This window comes from Daphnia magna, unplaced genomic scaffold (assembly GCF_020631705.1).
Source record: "Daphnia magna isolate NIES unplaced genomic scaffold, ASM2063170v1.1 Dm_contigs114, whole genome shotgun sequence".
NCBI lineage: Eukaryota > Metazoa > Arthropoda > Branchiopoda > Diplostraca > Daphniidae > Daphnia > Daphnia magna.
Genome location: NW_025533127.1, coordinates 171,828 through 191,379, shown reverse-complemented (window position 1 = coordinate 191,379; position 19,552 = coordinate 171,828). Strand labels below are relative to the sequence as shown.

The window sequence follows — 19,552 nt, the reverse complement described above, 5'->3', positions numbered from 1 at the left end:
CAAGGCATACGTCTTGATTATAATGAGAGGCCTACTGCAAAAAGAGCGATGATGGCCAGGAGGATAATGAACGTTCCAAACACTAAATGACAGCCATTCATCATTTGCTGCTTTTCTTCAACCCCCCAACCCCCACAAAAAGAATATGCAAGATTAAGCGTACAAGATTGGTCGACTCACTGACTCTGTCTTTACACGTGATGGCCAGTAAAAGGTGAGGAGAAAAAAAGTTGTCCTACGAGGATCAAGTGGAAAGAACTTTTAGGTGTTTTTCGTCTATCGTGGCCGTTAAAGAAGCCGCGCCAAGTTTAAAATATATACAAGTTTGGCCAATGACTGGCAACAATAGACCGACAACAAAGAAAAAGAAGACACCAATAAGTGTGTATCTATAACAATGTTGTCTTGCACTCTATAGTGGGCCTATTGACGTCATCTGCAGGTACGTGTTGTCGCCCTTTTATAATCTCCGGTGTAACACGTAGACGCCGATGTAAGGCCTCGTGTGTGCCCGCTGACGGCACACCCCGCAAAACCGATTGATTTTCAATTTTTTTTCTCGCCCTTTCTGTCATACAGACACACTAAACAAGATCAGTACAGCCTATTTCTCATCCCAAGTCTCGTTATATACCAGCGCGCCTGACAGCGAGAAAATGAAATGCGTCAGCAACGCTCGTCGAAGCCAATTTGGCAAATCAGCCAACAAGAAGAGAAATTGAATTTTTCTTCTATGGAAGATGAATTTGAAAATTTTGTTTTTAACTTTCTTATTCACATTCATCTCATCGTAGTGTCAAAATTGAAAACAATACACGACAAACATGTACAGCTTTTAACTTTATTTATCTTGTTGTTTCAAGTACATCAGGCACCATCTAGAAAACGAACGATAAAAAATAAAATTTTTAAAAGCGTACGATAGATGGCGGTTAAATCGGTAGGTGTAAAAAAAAAATAATGCAAAACATCACGTCCTGTGTTTGGCGGCGCGCCACTAGCCCACTAGCTTGTGTAACAAAACTCGGCTCAATTTAAGTCATTGCGCTGTAACGCAAGAGTTGCGGTAGTCGACAATGACATTAAAGAAAGTCTACTAATCCATCACAGTCTAATAATCATCAGTTGCATTAGATAGATTTCTGGACTACAGGGTTTTGGAGTTTTAACTCTTTGACAGTGTGTCAGTAGCTGATAATCTGCTTTGTACACTGTTTGTTTGCTAAAAGCCAAGTTCATATAGGTAACTTACCATTATTGCAAGCCATAAAAACAGTTCAAACTTCTTTCTGTTTTAGTTTGACATGGAGGGTTTTGTCCAATATTGCCCACCCAATATAACACTCAATCATCCTTGGGTGAACCATGGATTGACGAGATGTTTTCTCGATACTGTGTCGACATCCGTCATCACTGGGTTCTTGATTCTATTTGGATCCATTGAGAGTATAGTTTATAGGAAATATGGCTCACCCATCCAATCCAGATCAGGGCAGAGATCAAAATTATTTATTCTTCAAATTATGGCTGCCGTAATTCTCACTATTTTGCCTGTAGTGGAATGTGTAGTCCAACTCTATCTAGTGCACAATGGAGTCCTATATGGGTATCTTTTGCTCTACACTATTGGCAATGTTATTGTTTGGCCCTTATCTCTTCATTTGATTTACTTGGAAAGAAATGCTTTGTTACCATCCATTCCTGCAAGGGGTCATGGGCTCATTTTGTTAATATTTTGGACTCTTACTTTTGTTGCTCAAAACTTGGCTTTTCTTAATATGAAAAATGAAGACTGGTGGTTTGATTTAGAGACCACATCTGATGTTGTAGAATTTTCCCTCTTTGTTGTGCGTTTTGTATGCACTTGTATTGCATTCCTCCTTGGCCTCAAAGCCCCTGGGTTGTACACGTCAGAAAGACTCTACAGAGAAGGATTTGGATCTAGTGTAAGTCCTGCACAACAGCAAGTTTTTATTTTATTTTAATAGTATTTTAACAATTGGTGTTTGCTAAAAAGGCTGGTTCTCTTCTGGACGAACATCAGCCGGATTCATCTACTTCCAGTTCCTCTCCTTGGAGTAACTTTTTTTCAAAGTTACGTACTCTGTTACCATTCGTATGGCCGGCAAAAGCTCCATCTCTTCAGATACGGGTTCTGATGTGTTTCCTGCTTCTTGGTGCTGGTCGAGTAGCCAATGTATACGTACCAGTTCTCTACAAAATGCTAGGTAAAAATCGATCCAATTGGCAACTGAAGGTGCACCATATATCTCCTTTACCAAAATGTATAAATTTGTAATTGTTGGTCACAGTTGACAGTATGACTCCCGCTGATGGCAACGTGATTTTTCGGTGGGATCTTGTTCTGATCTATGTCGCCGTCAAGTTTCTCCAAGGCGGAGGTATGGGAGGTGTGGGTTTTCTGAACAATCTCAGAAGTTTCCTGTGGATCCCCATCCAGCAGTTTACAACTCGAGAAACAGAGGTAAAATAACAGTCCCAATGTAAAAACGGACGATACGTTCTAATCTCTATTTTCTTTTACAGGTCAAACTCTTCGAACATCTTCATAGTCTTAGTCTACGTTGGCACTTGAGTCGCAAAACGGGCGAAGTGTTGCGGGTCATCAATCGTGGAACAGACTCGATCAACAGCTTGTTGAGCTATCTCCTCTTCAACATCTTCCCTACAATAGCCGACATCCTCATCGCTATTGTTTACTTTGCAACCGCTTTCAATCCATGGTTCAGCTTGATCGTATTCGTCACAATGGCTGTTTATATGGGTAAGCTTTACTTGCAACTTTGCCGTGCTTTTTCCAGTTCTTACCGCACGTTTTCGTATCACCCAGCTGGAACAATCGCAGTTACCGAGTGGCGGACAAAGTATAAGAGACAAATGAATCAAGAAGATAATAAATTACGAGGGCGAGCTGTTGACTCCCTCTTGAATTTCGAAACAGTCAAATACTACGGCGCTGAAAAATATGAAGTGGAGCAGTATAAGGATATCATGATCAGATATCAGGTTTAGCCTAGTTTTCAACGAAACCTCAACTAAGCATTTGCCCAATAACATTTTTCATTTTTAGATAGAAGAATGGAGATCAAGCGCATCTTTAAATTTACTCAACACAGTTCAAAATGTTGTAATGACCGTTGGACTTCTAGCTGGATCACTTCTTTGCGTTCACTTTGTTTCTGAAAAGCAGTTGACTGTTGGAGATTTTGTCCTTTTCGGTAGTACTACAACCATATTTAGATTTATTGTTAGCTAAACTAACCATTTCTTTCCAAGGAACCTATATCGTGCAACTTTACGCGCCATTGAATTGGTTTGGAACTTATTATCGGTAAAATTATGCCTTCCTATTTGTTTGGATGAAAATGAAATATTCTTTTTTTTTAGAATGATTCAACAATCATTTATCGATATGGAGAATATGCTCGATCTTCTGAAAGAGCGGCAAGAAGTTAAAGATAATCCCGGAGCTAAGGACCTACTAGTTAAAGAAGGAACCATTGAATTTCAGAACGTGTCATTCAGTTATCGACCTGACAAGCCAATTTTGAAAAATATCAGCTTCACAGTCCTGCCGGGGAAAACACTGGCTTTGGTAAATACATTTCAATTTTTGTGTCCTAGTTTCATTCCGGTTTTTATTTTTATTTTATTGTTATTTTTGTTTTTAATCCATCAAGGTCGGATCATCAGGTGAGGGAAAATCCACGATTATTAGGCTTCTATTCCGATTCTTCGATGTCCAAGAGGGCGCAATTCTATTAGATGGGCAAGACATTCGAGGCGTGAAACAAACATCAGTGAGGCAGGCCATAGGCGTTGTACCACAAGATACGGTCTTATTCAACACCACAATCAAGTGAATATACCTACTGTTTATTTAACATTTTCGTTCCACCGTTTACCAAAACGAGATGATACTTAGGGACAACATTCAATATGGACGGGTTAGTGCAACTGTGGAAGAGATATATGAAGCTGCCAAAGCAGCAGATATTCACGATCGTATTCTAGGATTCCCTGATGGATATGAAACTGGTGGGTATTTTTCTTTTTGGATCAGTCAACAAACGTAGGCTGAATCTCGTTTCTTTTTCTGTTTTTTAGTTGTTGGTGAGCGAGGTTTAAAGTTGAGTGGAGGCGAAAAGCAACGTGTAGCAATAGCTCGAACGCTACTTAAATCTCCCAAATTTGTGCTCCTCGACGAAGCTACGTCTGCCCTCGACACCCATACGGAGCGCAATATTCAAGTATGATTGCACCTTATCAAAGCCTCAACAATTTAACTCATTATTTCATTTGTGCAGGCTTCATTAGCACGAGTGTGTACCAACAGAACAACGCTCGTTGTTGCCCATAGACTATCAACCATTATTAATGCTCATCAAATCATTGTTCTACATGATGGATGCATTGCAGAGCGTGGGAGGTAATAACGTGTGGTTATATTGGAATTACTAATGGTTTTAATCAATCCGTGATTTTACCATTTTGTCATCAGTCACGAAGAGCTGTTGGCAATGAAAGGCGTTTACGCTGAGATGTGGAATAACCAGATAAGCAATGAAGACGATGGGACTGGCACTGCTCCTACAACTCCTGTTAGTCGAGAATTTTTCCCCTGTTCTGATGGTGGTTTATTCACGTGATTAATTATAGAAGTCGTCGTTTAGTTGTCAACCATAAACCAACGTCTGTAATCCTTTGCTTCGTTACTGACAATAACTTTTGACAACTCATTTAAGCCCATGTTATTCATTGAAATAGACAGTTTTGTTTATTGTAGTAATTGATTCGTGTATTTATCAAAAGTATTTGCACTGTTCAAATGCATTTGAAAAAAGAATCATGCTTTGACCAACAGATGGCGTTCAGTTTAATTTTCGCCACCTAGCGGACAGGTTCAATTTTGTTATCGGAAAAAAAAGAAAAAGACGACGCCCGCTGGCCGAGGCAGACGAGACTCCATGTTGGATAAGAAACCCTGAGGGAATTCACAACACTCATCGATGTGCGTAGATTGTAGTAGCGTTTGACGCCCCTGCCCATCACGCTTTCCTAATCTTGTCAAAACGATTGGTTGTTGTCGTTGCCTCGACGCAGTTTCCTAATGGCGGAAACAAAGATCATTTACCATATTGACGAAGAAGAAACTCCATATCTTGTTAAACTTACAATATCACCTGATCAAGTAACACTAGCCGATTTCAAGAATGTTCTCAATCGCCCAAATTACAAATTTTTCTTCAAATCAATGGACGACGATTTCGGGTAAAACCAGTTTCGCTGCTTGTTTTTTTCCCCTTTCTTAATCGTTGTCAAGTGGCAGTCATTCGTTCTTAGATTATGGCTCCCATTATTTCTCTTTGTTTGAAGGAAATTAGATTCTTCTAATACTTGTTTATATTTATAGTGTTGTTAAAGAAGAAATTGTTGATGATGATGCCCATCTTCCGTGTTTCAATGGCAGAGTGATATCATGGGTAATTGACATTTAAAAATTAATGTAAGGTAATAGATGTCAAAGATGTATATTTCCTATTATAGCTAGTATCTGCTGAAAGTAGCATTTCAGACTCTGTATCGCAATGTGCAGAGAGCACTGCTACTACAGATGGAAGGCCACCTTCTTTTCAGTAAGTGTCACTAAGCATTCTGACATAAACAATGCTGCTAACTATAATGATTGTTTTAGCCCTGGCCACAACAGAAGTATGGCTGAGGAGTACACAACAGCTACAGAGACAGAATCAGTCATCAGTTCAAGGCACAGTGGTAAATTTGTTTACCCTTCGTCTACTTGTTTATTTGTTGATGTTGTCCTGTTGCATCTCATTTTCGTTCTCTTCTGCAATTCTTTGTGTTCTTTATGTTTTGCCATGAAGAGAGGCACATTTTGCCCCGCTCTGGCCGTGTGCATCGTGAAACTTATGAAAAATATGATCGCTTTGATGGTGAGTTGGTTTTGCATGGCTTTTCGTAGATTGTCGCTTTCAAGTGTAATCTGGGGAATAGTTTAAACTTTGCGCGTTCCGAGTAACATTTTGTTTTTTTCTTCAGTTCAAGCGCCTCGAAATGGTCACAATGCAATGAGACATAGAGTCGGGCACGAATACGAATCGTCTTCCATGATAAGCTCGGATCTGGAGTCGACTAGCTTCGTTGACTCTGAAGAAGACGCGTCTTCGCGGATCACAACAACGACAGGTAACTAAAGTTTTATTAGTAAACAAAGATATAAGGTAGAGAATGTTTCGAACTTCTTTCCTTAGACCATACCAGTGTGTCTCGCCAAGGACGTAACCGGAGACGTAATCGTCGCCGTCCCCGCCTACCCCCCCTTTCATCCCGAGCTTCGTCGTTCTCTAGTATCACGGATTCCACCATGTCACTCAATATAATCACTGTCACCCTCAACATGGACACAGTCAACTTTTTAGGAATTTCCATCGTCGGCCAGAGTCATCAAGGTGGTGACGGTGGAATTTACGTAGGATCCATAATGAAAGGGTAAAGCCGTAAACCTACGCAGGCTAGATATTTTTGTAATAACTATAATTATCCATTACCTGTGTAGTGGTGCCGTTGCTTTGGATGGAAGGATCGAACCTGGTGACATGATCCTACAAGTCAATGATATTAACTTTGAAAATATGTCAAATGATGATGCAGTTCGTGTCCTACGGGAAGTAGTCCAAAAACCTGGGTAAAACATTCATATATTTTATTTGTTCACTACATGGTATTAAGGTTGCCTATCAAATCACAGTCCAATCAAACTCGTAGTTGCGAAGTGTTGGGATCCTAATCCAAAAGGCTACTTTACAATACCCCGTACCGAACCGGTTCGCCCTATTGATCCTGGTGCATGGGTTGCTCACACAGAAGCAGCTAGAGGTACATATCTTTTTATTTTTTATTTTTTCGGTTGTTCAACTAAGACGACCTTCAAAATAAATTGTAAAACGAAACTTCAGGTGGAAATCAATACCCAAACAGGCCACCATCGGTAGCAACAATGTCGTCCACTACGACATCAATGATGTCTAGTATGCCAGAAACCGAACGTATGTCAAAACAACATTACAGACGGACCTAAAGAACTTGGCTTATTCTCAAGTACTTCTTGTCATAGGTCCAGTTGAAGAAGCCCAACCGCTTACAGTACGCTCAGATATGCTCGCAATTGTGCGAGCGATGGCGCGTCCTGATTCCGGGCTAGAAGTCAGAGATCGCCTCTGGTTGAAAATAGTAATTCCAAGTGCGTTTATTGGATCAGACGTTGTCGACTGGCTCCATAATCGCGTGCAAGGACTAGAGGAGCGCCGTGATGCCCGCAAGTTGGCTTCTCAGCTTTTGCGAGCTGGTTACATTCGGCATACAGTAAACAAGTACACGTTCTCCGAGCAATGTTATTACGTGTTCGGAGACCTTTGTTTGGGTAAGTTAGTTGAAATCAAACCGCGTTTTATTTTTATTCTCTAATTTGTTTCTTTCTAAAATTTTGAGGTATGATAATTAAATTTTTTAAATGCAGGTGTTTCGGCTCTTCGTCTGACTGATGACACGACGTCGGAAGCAGATAGGGACACGCTTGCTCCATTGCCATTGCCGACTCCTTGGGGCAGTGGGCCTGGTGCCACAGTGCCCGGTGGAGCCACCCCTCACATACCTTATTACCCCACTGGTTATGCGCCAATGCCTTACAGCTACAGCAGTGATCCCCTCGGATCGGCGCCTGTACAAAGTACTACATTCACTTATGGGAGAGAAGGCAGCGTCCATAGTGGATCAGGTAAGTTCATTACAGCCATACTGTACTGATCGTGTTCTAAAATGTTGACCTATCAATTCGTATTTACAGGGAGTAGTGGGTCAGATGTGCGCAGCGGATTGATGGGTGGGGACAGAAGCCAACCACCTTCACTTTTGGTTGGTGCAGTGAATCCTGTAGGACCTGGAATCCACGGTTCGTCAAGCAGCAGCGGCTCTAGTACGGGTAATACAGTCTCTTTAAGACAAATACGACGATAACCTATAAAAGGCATGTGTGTAATTGAATGCAATCAAGAGTCTTGTATTTAAAAGGAATAATAAAGAACAGCTTCGTTTTATTTTATTTTTTATTTTTTGTTCTTTTTTTTTGTTTTTTTTTTTTTATTTTTTATTTTATTTTTTTTACGATTTATGCCCAGGAAGCAGCGACGGGGATTCTCAGATAGCAGTGAACTGTTTACCCGATGGCCCTGCTGTTGGCGTGCGGCCGATAGGTGGGCAAGGTGGAGACCGGCCGTTGAACCAAGTTCCAGATGATATGTCGGGATCGCGTCAGTCTTTCCGAATGGCCATGACAAATCCATGCAATATGAGCGAATATTTTGTCGACGTAATGTGATTGAGAAGTTTACACCTTCGCCCGTTTTTTTTGGAAGCGGAAGGTAAAGAGTAACGTAAGTCACTTCCATCCCTATTTTCCGCTTGGTTTTTGAATTTAAAAAAAAAAAGAAAAGAAAAAGAAACGTTAATTTGAGTCGTAATTAATGGTGCCCTTTCCTGATAGCTATTCCGTACGGCCTAGATTCTTCATATTCAGCAGGCAGACGAATTTTTTAATTTGTATTTAGTTTTTAAACAATATTAAGCTTACATGGATAAATTTTTTCCCAAACTTGCTTTCTTTAAATGCTATGAGTTAACCCATCCTCTGGCCATTTTATGTCAACTTGTTTCTTCTGCCACCGTAGTTATAATTAAGCTTCATGAAGCAAAAACATCTTGTTCTGGCAGCTCAAATCAGCAGTGACGCGGTGCAATAACTTAAAAAAAAAATCGTGTATCTATCCTGTTTCTTTCGTCCTAACAGTTTCCCTGGTATCTATATAAATGATTCATGTTGAGAATCTCCCTAAAGAAAATGTGTACCATTGTTCTTGTCGAAATTACATCCTTTATTTCAACAACAGACAAGTTTTTTTTCGTTTTCACTTTCTTGCATACCACACATACTTATGGACTCTTTGGATACGCTCTATTCACTCTTCTTTTTCACTTCTTCGTTCGTGCGGTAATGAAGGAACAGGATGCTAAACACGAAAACTCCCCCCATCATGCTGAATGCACTGGCGTAATAAGGATAGGCACTGACGATAAACCGTTCGTACTGCGTGTGCTCCAATGGTCGGACCGATACCTATAAAAGGTTAAAGTTGATGTGAAGAACTGAGTGCTTATAAAATGGAACGACGAATTGGGTGACGCCTTTACCTGGGTAGCGCTGTTCAGGAAAGTGTAACCGACTCTAGTGTAATCTACTTTAAGCTGATAAACACCGTAGACATCGGGAATTTTGAATTCGGTGCGGAAAACTCCATCAGCACCACGCGTCAACACGGTACGAACGAAAGGATCGATCCGAACAAACTCCAACTGGATGTCTTTCGCGTCGAATGGGACCCACTTGTCCTTTTCAAGTTTTTCAATTTCGATTTCATACACCTGTTCCAGCATAAATATTACATTGTGCTAAGTCAAGACGATGCTATAAACTTCTTACCATATTTTCCATGATGGTGTAGTATTGAGGAGAATCTTTCTCGCCAGCTTTATGATGCGAAACTTTGCCAACTCTGAGTACACCTTCCTCCTTGAACACCCATCTGGTCAATGATTCGCTAAGATCTTGATTGCCAGATCTGGGAATATTGTTGACCACCCTTGATCGTTTAACAACAAAAATAAGTTTTAACTCATGAATGACATACTGCTTGATAGCCTACCAAGGCCTTTTGAACTGGAGAAGAGAAGAACTCGTCAGAGAAGAAATCCAACGAACCAGACACCACAACTCGGGCATTGTTTCTAGCTTGCAATGCTGCAATCAGGACTGTGTTTTTGCCGACCGCATGGGGGTACTAGTTTCAAAGAAAGTTACTGAGCATGTCTTTGACACAGAGAAAAGAAAAAAAGAAATAACCTCTTCAATAGGAGAATCTGGCTTGTAGGAATAAGCAGTGCTGGATGCAGTCAGTACTTCAAGAACCAAAGGGTTTTCTTTATCAGCAATGAGGCCAGTTCCTCGGAACAGGAATGGGGCTGTTTTCTTGGAACCAACAATCATCGGGGCATCAATAAGGTTGGAAATGTCTGCAACAATAGTTGTGTGCTAAAAAGAAAAATCTGTACAAAACATTTCTTGATAAATTGCTCAGAAACTGTACTTTGCCCTGATCAAGCACATCATAATTCAAGTGGTCTATTACAGCTGCCCCTTCTTCATCAACTTCAAATCCACATTCAGCTGTTATTTCTCGCAAGACATCACCAGAATTGCTGCTTCCCGCAATCAATATGTTGCCTAGATAGATCCACACATTAGAACTACAGAAGAACTTGTTTTATGTAAGACATTACCTCCATCATCAACAAATTTAGTGATGGCTTCTACGCTCAGGGATCCACCAAACTCCTCAACAGAGGGAGAGAAAATAACCAAATTTTTATACAAATATTGTCCATACTTTGCTAACACCAAGTTGGAGTCATCGACAGGTTTGAATATGAGCGAATACCCACGGTCTAAAAAATTAAAATGAGCAGGTGGCTGTCAAATATGAAGTTTACACGCCGGCAGTGCCGGTATTTGTAGTAAGAACACTGACCTGTCAAAGATTTGAAGAATATCGAGTGAGTTTCCCTGATAGCAAGATTATCCAGCAGTACTAGAGTTTCTTTGTCGGCATTAATGTAAGAAGCCAATAACAGCACTATAAACGAATATATCAATGCCATTTTCTTTTACAATTTCTGTATACCGTCACGATACACGGATAGCCACCTAAGCAAAACTACAGAACATACAACCAATCAGAACCAAGATCGTTGACGTATCGAAAAAGCGATGGAAAAACCATATCGTCTATCGAGTATCGACACAACATTTTAATTCATTTAGTCAACAAATATAAGAAACATTCATTGGCCTTTGAAAAAAAAAGCAAATTAAGAATAGTATTTTGGTGAGAAAATTCCCAAAGTTATTTAAATAAATATTCATTTACGAAAAAAGTGGCAAACGTGCGCCATGCTGGCTTAACTCATTTAGAAGACAGTCGCCCGCAGTGCACGATATTTTTATAAATTTCACTTGTTGTTTTGACAGCTGTTTGACCTGTTATGCTAAAAAGATATTCTTATACGTCAACACCATGAAAAAAATGTGTTTAACTTGTTTTCCTATCTATGTTTTCAATTTGTTGTGCTTGGGATCAAAGTGAACTAGAAATTTTTGATCTGGTTGAAGAAATCAACCAAAATTTTTATGATCTGCTTGGTGTGCCACAAGTGAGTACTGATCAAGTGTCCTAGTTATTCCTTCATTCAGGAAGATAGCATGTTGCTTCTACCGGCATCTGTGGTAGAGATATTGGGGTAGAAATCGCCATATCGAACTTATTTGAGATTTCAAAGACTACCCTTGTTTTCTTACAGATATTATCCATCATCTAAATCCTGTTTATATAAATTATTATTCAGAATTGCAGTCAATCAGAAATCAGGAAAGCTTACAGACGCTTATCTCTTCAGTTGCATCCAGATAAAAATGACGCTCCTGGTAATGTTCCTTTTTAAAATGTGTTCTAAAAAAAATTCCACCATAAATTGTAATTAATATATTTTTTAAAATACAGATGCAGAGGTGAAGTTTCGCCAGCTGGTAGGAGTCTACGAAATACTACGAGATGGTGCAAAACGAGCGAGATATGATCAAGTTCTTGTCGAAGGCCTACCAAATTGGAGAAACCCTCTCTACTATTATCGTCGAGTTCGGAAAATGGGGATGCTGGAGTTGTCGATATGGTTGTTCGTTTTATTCTCAATTGGACAGTACGGAGTTGCCTGGGGATCGTACTTTGAAAAAAAGCTTACCCTGGATGAGGTCAAAGCATCAAAACTTAAGAAATTGCAAAAGCAAATCAAGAAAAAAAAGCAGCCGAATGAGTACGATGTGGAAGAAGAATTAGACCAATTATTTATTATCCCAAAACCCAGCTACAAGAATACTCTTCCATTCCAGATATTTAACATGATTATATCATTACCTGCTTTTTGTCGATGGTTAGTGGAGTATAGAAGGGAAAAAAAGAAGGAGGCTCTAGCAAAGAAAGAACAAGAAAAATTGGAAGCAGAAGAAGAGGAGCGAATGAAAGAAGAAATGGAGAGAGAAAAAGAGATGAAGAAAGGTTACCGAAGAAAACGAGCTATTCCTTTGCCAAGTTATACTGGAGAGGCCGAAGAACGTGTTTTAGAGGCCGTTGACGAACCTTGTCCGCAGCAGGTATACGTCAGTGACATACAAAATATAATTGTTCATCACATCGTGGCTTATTAATATCTATAGAGCGAAACTAAACCTGTTCGAGTAAACACCGGTCCGTGGACTGATGATGATTTAACAGAGCTTGCCAAGTTAATGAAAAAATATCCCGTGGGAACTACAGAACGTTGGGAGAAGATTGCAGAAACTCTTAACCGAACAGTTACCGAAGTCACTCATTTCGCTAGAAAATTAAAAGATAACGCCTTCAGGTATATCATTTTCAATCGACATGCTTTATTCATAGTTCTTCACAATTTTCTTGCACCCAGACCACTTGAAGGTCAGGAAGTTGACGCAAACTCGAAGGAGGAGGAGAGGGTCGAGAAAAAAAAGGAAAAAACTAGGGGAGGAAAAAATAATATTTTGTTGGCAGAACCTACACAGGCAAACTATGGCATTGAGGGAGCAGAAGAACAAGTTCCCGGCAGTAGTGGTTGGACTCAAAAACAACAAAAATCTCTAGAGACCGCTCTGGCTTGTTACACAAAAGGATGTTCTGAAAGATGGGAACGCATAGCAAAAGCAGTGCCAGAAAAAACAAAGGTACTACTTCAGTACTATAAGTAATCATTCGTAAACGTAAACGGTGCGTTATAATAAGTTTGCAATTAATCTCATAGGAGGAGTGTATGCTACGAGTCAAGTACCTATCAGATTTGGTCAAGAAAAAGAAGCAAATGGAAGAGGATAAACAGAGAGCAGAACAGGATGGTGAGCAACATGCGACACAGTTAAACGAAAAACAGGAGTCAGAAAAGGTTCAGACGACATAGGCAAATAACAAATATAATAACACAATTATTGAAATGTTATAAGAACAGCCTTTTTCATGCCTTGGCACTCGTATGTATCACAAATAGCAAAACAATGCTAGTAGGACTGAAGCAGCAGGTTATAGAGAAAATGTCATGGAAAAAGCTACCCCGCTACAGCAGGAGATTCTCGATCGAGAGCAAACTGGGCTAGCTGAGATCTTGTTCCTTGAGAGAGCAAGAAACTCTGTAAGCATCGCCTCGTCTCGCATTTTCGTTCGTGATAGCGGATTCGCAAATGGGGTTCCACAGCTCGAAGAATATGTAGCTGATGCATCCTGGTAAACATTGACAAAATCGTCTCATAGGGCGAAGAAAATTCCCCTTGAAGATCGTGATCGGATTTCACCAGCGGTTGCTCTGATTCGAAGGCTTTTCGTGCTACAAAAGGTCATAATGTCATTATTAAGAAAGAACTTTCTTACAGGCCAACGCTTTTACCACTCAAGTAGTCCGCCATATAGAAGCTTATATGTTGCGTTTCATGAAGATCGTAAAAACCCTGGTTTGTCGAAATGTTAAGTGCTTCGCTTTTCGATGAACCGGGGAATGAGACATCAGGATTGTATTCTGCAAATGGAATAGGGCTAAAAAGCTGCCAGCCGGAGATGGTATTGATCCGTACTCGGTTCAATACATCTGGATAGATTTCGGTGAACGGACTGCACAAAAAGAAGAGGGCTCCAGGTTCCATTTTGCTGCTTATCAGGTCAACTGCGGCGAAGTCCAACGCTGAGCGGTTCGAACCAGAAAATTTGTACGTGATTATGCTGATTTTAGATCCCATTTTTTTGTACTGCGTATTCAACGTCTGCGCAAGTGCTTTTAAATTTCCCGTATTTTGGTTGAAGAGCACCAAATGCAATTCTGATTTATCAGATTTAGCCATCATATTTTTGCCAAACGAAGCGACAAACTTTTCGGCTGCCGAGAATTCTTCCTCCTCCCGAACTATTGCGATAATGTGAACAATAGATGATTCAGTCACGTAAGGCATTGGCACAGTATCTACATGAGTGATTGGTCTACAACCTTCCATTCTACAAAATTTACAAGAATAGAAGACGTAAGTACTATTTTATGTCTAAAAAAACAAACAAACAAAAAACAAAATAAGGTTCCATTAGAATACCTCAGAGTAATTTTGCCTTTGACTGGGTCTGAAAAGCAAAGATCGAGGATGTAGTCCATTCCTCGAGTAGGATCAAATCTCTTGTAACCGCTACTCACACGCAGGTACTTTAATTCTGGACTTTCTTTCAAAACAGTTTTAACAGCTGCATTTATAACATCCTGTATATGGATTTTTTAAAATAATTTTAACGACAATTTATTATGAATAATAACCTCAACGTCTTGCAAATGTGGACCAGCCAGTGGTTTGACTGCGCTGTGTTCGGTGTCAAAATAGACATGGGTTTCGTTGAAATACTCCCAGTGTAAAACGCTAAAACGAGTGTCTTGTTTCGAAGGTGGAGAATATCCAACAGGCCATGTAACTGCCTGAAGTCCACCAGGGGCATCAGGTGCTAAACGCAATATTGAAGTTTCCATCTCTCGAATAGAGTACTTGATATTTTGGAGAGCTACCTAATAAAAGACCAGGAGAAACAAATTAAGGTAATAATACGCCAAATTGTCTTATGTTATTCTAACATTGCAAGTTTGTTTGTTGAGCATGAAAAAGTATGCAGTCTCTCTGGCATGAAAATAGGTTAATGCGTTAGACAATTCCGGTTGAGATTCCCACGCTTTTTCCAGTTGCCGGACGTCACTAATATGGGCATCAAGGTTAAATGTCAGAAAGGTTTGTCCCTGCATAGATATGGATTCTAGTTAACAAGAGTACAAAAACATTGTTTCAAGCTCAAATATTACTTGCAGTTGTGACTGGCAGGTAAGATTCAAGGCTTTGAAAATGCAAAGACCAATTTTTTCATCGTCTGAGTTGAACGCAAACTCTTCCGTGCAAGTTTCCAGCAACGGAGAAATTGCCAAAAGGACTGAGCTACTTATCAGTATTCCACTGTCTGTTGGAGTGTGAAAGAGGTACAAGAAGTCAATTGAAAAATCTGAAATCATTGATAACTTACCCAAGGAGCAAACAGACGGGTTTGAAGTGGGATGTGTTCCAGGTAAACCCATATACACATTTTCGGTAATACTGATATGCTTTGTCAAGTTATCAAGCTTTCTCCCATCAACATAGGTTGTGTCTTTGATAAAAAAAAAATAACTGTATCCAACTGCTAATTTGTCAGCTAGATATTTTAAGGTGTGCAAAGTCAGCAAGCCTTGTTGGCTATCTTTAAATCCCACAATGGGAAGAGTTTTGACATCCAATTTGTCGGTTCCGGCAACTTCAACAAAGAAGGCAAGGCGGCTCACATGATGAGCCAAGGTTTCATTGATTGCAAGTCCTAGAGAAGGGATTTGTTTGATTGAACTCAGAACAGCAACAAAGTTTTTTTCTTTGATTCCCAACTCTGTTGACAAATATCTTGGTCTTATTAAAGTCTGGGGCTCTTTCTTAGCTGAATGAGGTTTTCCAGCTAAGTTGATTCTAGGATCGTAATCACTTAAGTCTTCAGTATTTTCCTCTTGTAAATTTTTACTGTCATCAGTGAAAATGGAATCAATGTTGTGACTCCTATCAAAACTATCCCGTAAAACAGAGATATTTTCCAGGCAATTATTTTCAATCCTGACATTAGTTACAATCAAACTAATGGTTACACCCACACAGATTCCAATAAGAATAGGAGTGAATGGTCTGCAACAGAAGAGACGATCAACCATCCTCAAAGACCACATTTAGAACACAGTTAGGAGAGTAGTGTTTACAAATGAGATTCAGAAACTCAAACAAAATTAATTTTCACATTACTCAGTTGACAGACAAGTGGATGGCACAGAATATACTGACTAATTCTATACTTAGGAATTCCCGTGTCAGATATCCTTGTGTCCTTGTGTAAACAAAGACGGATCAACAATAAAATTTGCTGTTTAGCACGATTTAGATGACAGATGAACGACTCCAAGCGAGCTAAACGCGAAGCATGTGTTTAGAACAGCGTTTTTTTTTAAACATTTGTTTGATGTTGGCCAAAGCTATTTTTGGGTCTATTTTTTTATTGAATTTGAGGAATTCCAGCATTCTTCTAAGGTTTTTCACTCTGTCAATGTGAACGGTGCACTTTAAGCTTACGAGAAAGATGTGAAAAAAGATATTGGCCGCCAGTTCAAGTTTCTGTGTAGCAAGCTAGCCACCCCATGTGCTTTCCCCGTTAGATGGAATATAACCTTAGCCGTAAAGAAAAAACCGCAGGCTAATGGCTAATGGTGATATCATATTCCTTCGTATTGAAGTCCCTACAAAACTAGAAACGCATCTTGCGGAATAGGAAGTTACAAAATATCCTTTTAAGAGGAAAAAAAAGTCTGTTTGGCTAATGGCGACTTCGAAAAGCCCTTATTACTTGGTCTGACCTTGACGAGTGGCTTTATTTACTGCAAACCTCCATTTCCCTTGTTATCAAAGAAATGGACAAACCGAGATAAAAATACTGCGTTTTAATTTTCTAAAATAGAAAACGCTTATTTTCTGTTTCATTATACACGTAACGCCACTCCAATGTTTAGAATTATGCTTTGAAAAATCAGAGTAAGACTTAAAAAAAGAACGATTGCTGAAGTCATGTTTCATTACTCAAATCTTGTCTTATCTTTGCGCACATTTTAACATTTAGGTCTAAAATATTACGGTTATTAGGTAAATAAGTTGTTAGATAAATGTCTGCCAATATTTCACTTGGGCCCATGGTGCATTCGAAACAGACGGAGTGAAGAAACGGAATGCCGATGTGTTTCCTTTTTGTTTCCTTGCAAGAGCAATGAGCCGTCAGTTTCGTCTTTCTCCTGGCGTTTTTCTCGTTTTTTCTTGCTCTTTCTAGTCACAGTTCTCGTTTGCTCGTGATCTATACTTAGTGCTTCTTGGTGCGTATAGAGATAGTATGCTCTTAGTACAACCGAAAAACGGTTTGGCTTCAGGCCCAGTCTCGTCGCTAGCAAACAAGAGATTCTTTGTAGCTAGCCACTCAACTCACGTCTCCATCATCACGTACACTCTATTCCTTGAACAACAACAGCAAAAAAAAAAAAACATTCTCTAAATGTGCACAAAAGAAAACCTGACTTAAAAAACGGTCAGCAATTGTGGTATCAATAGTAGATTAAACACACATAAGCTACAAAGACTGGTTTATTGAAACAGTAGAAGAAACATTCATAAATTTCTTTATCTCAAACATGTAATAATTAGTTTCCTTGATAATCTTTTTTTGAAACTTGAACAAATCCTTTTGGGAAGTAGAAGTGTTTTTTAATAATTCTCTTGTCTCCAGATGGCGTTCCTTGCCCACGTCGTCTACATGAGACAACACATAACAACATCTAAAAATAAACTAACTGTCTTGTGCATCTTCCTCTCAAAAGAAAATGAAAATATATAATCTCGAAGACACGGACGAAGCCGACGGAAGCATCCAAGCCGAGAGCATGGATTCGGTAAGTCTCCCACAGTTTCTGGTGTCTCAAGAAAAAAAAAAAAAACATGTTTCATTGATTTCCTTGTCGATTGTCTACATATTTGCTTTTCTGTCTCAGGGTGCGGCAAAAACACCGGTTTCCTTGCTTCAGGAGCTATATGTGAAGAAGGGAATTAACCCCAAATATGATTTAATTCAAATTGAGGGTGCCATTCATGAACCTACATTCAAATACCGTGTTTCCGTTGGGGAACTTGTTGGTATGTTAAGAAAATTGTACATAATGACAAGTGATCCTTGCACTATTATAAATTTTGTGTAGCAATGGGATCTGGTCAATCTAAAAAAAAGGCCAAGCATGCTGCAGCTAAGGCAGTCTTAGACAAAATCTGGGGTGGTCATTGTTCTACATTGCTGGAAAATCTTGGTGTTGGCACGTGAGCTCTCTTTCAAAATGTGTATGCAACACACTGGTGCCTAATGATTTAACATTAACTTTTTCAGATTAAGGACAGTTACCTCACCATATGGTATTTACAATTTTCATATTTATGATTGTTCATATTTGTTTAACACTGTGTACATATTATTGCAGATGATGGTATTCCAGGTAATCCAGTAGGTAATCTCCAAGAACTGTGCATATCACACAGATGGGCCCCACCAAGCTACATACTTGAAGGAGAAAATGGCCTACCACATGAAAGGGAATTTGTTATTACATGTGTAGTTGAAAAACACCAAGAAATTGGAGTGGGCAAGTCGAAAAAATTGGCTAAAAGGCAAGCGGCTTATCGTATGCAGATGAAACTTAAAGACACGCCTATAGAGTTACCGAACCATGGCGGGTTAGAGGACGAGGATGAAGTAATTGAAACTTGTTACAATCGAAAGTGATTATTTTAACCATAGTAGTCATAAACATTCTCCAACTTTTACAGATTGCGCAAAGGGCTTCATTGAGGTGTGGCGGCTTGAAGGAAAACCAATCAACCAAATCCTCCCACGGTCTCAAAATAACGCAGTTCCATCGAAGTCTAAGAAAACTCATGGGCGAAAAAATTACAGCTTTACAAGTACGAAAAATATTCATATGTCGTCTTTGTTAAATGCTTTTTAAATTTGCTAAAAAAATATTTTGCTTTGCATTGCGCAGGAAATTGTCTTGAAAGATCCTAATCCAGATTACTTCAAATTGTTGCAAGAGATATCTGTAGAACAGAAATTTGACGCCACCTACGTAGACATCGAAGAAAAGACGCATTCAGGTCGATATCAGTGTCTTTTAACAATGTCACTGACTCCCATCGCTGTCGTTTGCGGCAGCGGTGAGTCGTATGAAGAAGCGCAGAAGCAAGCTACGTTTAATGCGCTTCAGTATCTCAAATTGATGACCAAGAAGTCGGCACAACCCGGTGTCAGCGACGGTGGCCATCAGCAGGCCATTGCAAACAACTTAGCCAACGAGGAGAATCGGTAGTAGTAGTTAGTTGTCCATTGACCATTGACTTTAAAATTTACTTCAACAGATTATTTATTAGTATAAAGTTGACAATCTCAAACATCTTGGCATTCTTCAATCACCAATGTGTGCGTGCTGTGCGTGTTATAAAGTGACCCCCCCTAAAAATTGATGTGATGCCGAAATTTGACGAGAGAAAATACATTATGATTGATTTGGACCGATGACCGCTAGATGGCGGAGAGTGTTCGATATTTCCTTTTTGTTTTCTTCTTGTCATTTGGTCCGCTGCAATATCCCGGCGCTGTTGGCCTTAGTCGTGAGTTGGCTT

The 19,552-nt window shown here is 39.6% G+C and overlaps 6 protein-coding genes across 9 annotated transcripts; 4 read left to right on the top strand and 2 right to left on the bottom strand.

The window, feature by feature from the left end:
- The first annotated feature begins 971 nt into the window (after positions 1–971).
- On the top strand, positions 972–4,806 carry LOC116918413 (ATP-binding cassette sub-family B member 6). Its single transcript, XM_045166899.1, has 14 exons — positions 972–1,243; positions 1,299–1,946; positions 2,018–2,228; positions 2,313–2,485; positions 2,548–2,785; positions 2,852–3,027; positions 3,092–3,239; positions 3,298–3,352; positions 3,409–3,616; positions 3,702–3,880; positions 3,947–4,059; positions 4,129–4,271; positions 4,329–4,450; positions 4,523–4,806. The coding sequence occupies exons 2-14, from the start codon at positions 1,305–1,307 to the stop codon at positions 4,668–4,670; spliced, it is 2,556 nt and encodes an 851-aa protein (XP_045022834.1). The 5' UTR covers positions 972–1,243; positions 1,299–1,304; the 3' UTR covers positions 4,671–4,806.
- A 159-nt stretch (positions 4,807–4,965) lies between these two features.
- On the top strand, positions 4,966–8,983 carry LOC116918415 (segment polarity protein dishevelled homolog DVL-3). 3 transcript variants are annotated; one of them, XM_032924115.2, is made up of 14 exons: positions 4,966–5,292; positions 5,435–5,504; positions 5,569–5,657; positions 5,717–5,796; positions 5,907–5,975; positions 6,082–6,228; positions 6,294–6,531; positions 6,599–6,727; positions 6,791–6,918; positions 6,999–7,088; positions 7,157–7,462; positions 7,559–7,816; positions 7,886–8,020; positions 8,217–8,983. In XM_032924115.2, the coding sequence occupies exons 1-14, from the start codon at positions 5,132–5,134 to the stop codon at positions 8,414–8,416; spliced, it is 2,100 nt and encodes a 699-aa protein (XP_032780006.1). In that variant the 5' UTR covers positions 4,966–5,131; the 3' UTR covers positions 8,417–8,983. The 3 variants fall into 3 exon arrangements, with proteins under 3 accessions (XP_032780006.1, XP_032780008.1, XP_032780007.1); XM_032924117.2 differs by having other exon boundaries at positions 8,221–8,395; XM_032924116.2 differs by lacking the exon at positions 5,907–5,975.
- Positions 8,949–10,893, bottom strand: LOC116918417 (dolichyl-diphosphooligosaccharide--protein glycosyltransferase 48 kDa subunit). Its single transcript, XM_032924119.2, is given in 9 exon segments — positions 8,949–9,211; positions 9,286–9,516; positions 9,575–9,718; positions 9,720–9,734; positions 9,798–9,932; positions 9,995–10,183; positions 10,239–10,375; positions 10,432–10,596; positions 10,680–10,893. Coding segments are annotated over 9 exon segments (1,308 nt in total). The 5' UTR covers positions 10,810–10,893; the 3' UTR covers positions 8,949–9,049.
- A 216-nt stretch (positions 10,894–11,109) lies between these two features.
- Positions 11,110–13,209, top strand: LOC116918416 (dnaJ homolog subfamily C member 1). The gene is made up of 6 exons (XM_032924118.2): positions 11,110–11,361; positions 11,554–11,632; positions 11,709–12,355; positions 12,419–12,606; positions 12,667–12,940; positions 13,018–13,209. The coding sequence occupies exons 1-6, from the start codon at positions 11,260–11,262 to the stop codon at positions 13,168–13,170; spliced, it is 1,443 nt and encodes a 480-aa protein (XP_032780009.2). The 5' UTR covers positions 11,110–11,259; the 3' UTR covers positions 13,171–13,209.
- LOC116918414 (chondroitin sulfate glucuronyltransferase) lies at positions 12,612–16,460 on the bottom strand. The gene is made up of 7 exons (XM_032924114.2): positions 15,303–16,460; positions 15,088–15,239; positions 14,866–15,024; positions 14,557–14,799; positions 14,342–14,502; positions 13,651–14,249; positions 12,612–13,590 (listed from the first exon to the last, which is right to left on the bottom strand). The coding sequence occupies exons 1-7, from the start codon at positions 16,021–16,023 to the stop codon at positions 13,316–13,318; spliced, it is 2,310 nt and encodes a 769-aa protein (XP_032780005.2). The 5' UTR covers positions 16,024–16,460; the 3' UTR covers positions 12,612–13,315.
- A 161-nt stretch (positions 16,461–16,621) lies between these two features.
- On the top strand, positions 16,622–19,441 carry LOC116918418 (RISC-loading complex subunit tarbp2). Of its 2 annotated transcripts, none has more exons than XM_045166901.1 (8): positions 16,622–17,417; positions 17,616–17,778; positions 17,878–18,019; positions 18,082–18,196; positions 18,264–18,289; positions 18,355–18,626; positions 18,701–18,835; positions 18,916–19,441. In XM_045166901.1, the coding sequence occupies exons 2-8, from the start codon at positions 17,710–17,712 to the stop codon at positions 19,237–19,239; spliced, it is 1,083 nt and encodes a 360-aa protein (XP_045022836.1). In that variant the 5' UTR covers positions 16,622–17,417; positions 17,616–17,709; the 3' UTR covers positions 19,240–19,441. The 2 variants fall into 2 exon arrangements, with proteins under 2 accessions (XP_045022836.1, XP_032780012.1); XM_032924121.2 differs by having other exon boundaries at positions 16,622–17,522.
- The last annotated feature ends 111 nt before the right edge of the window (positions 19,442–19,552 follow it).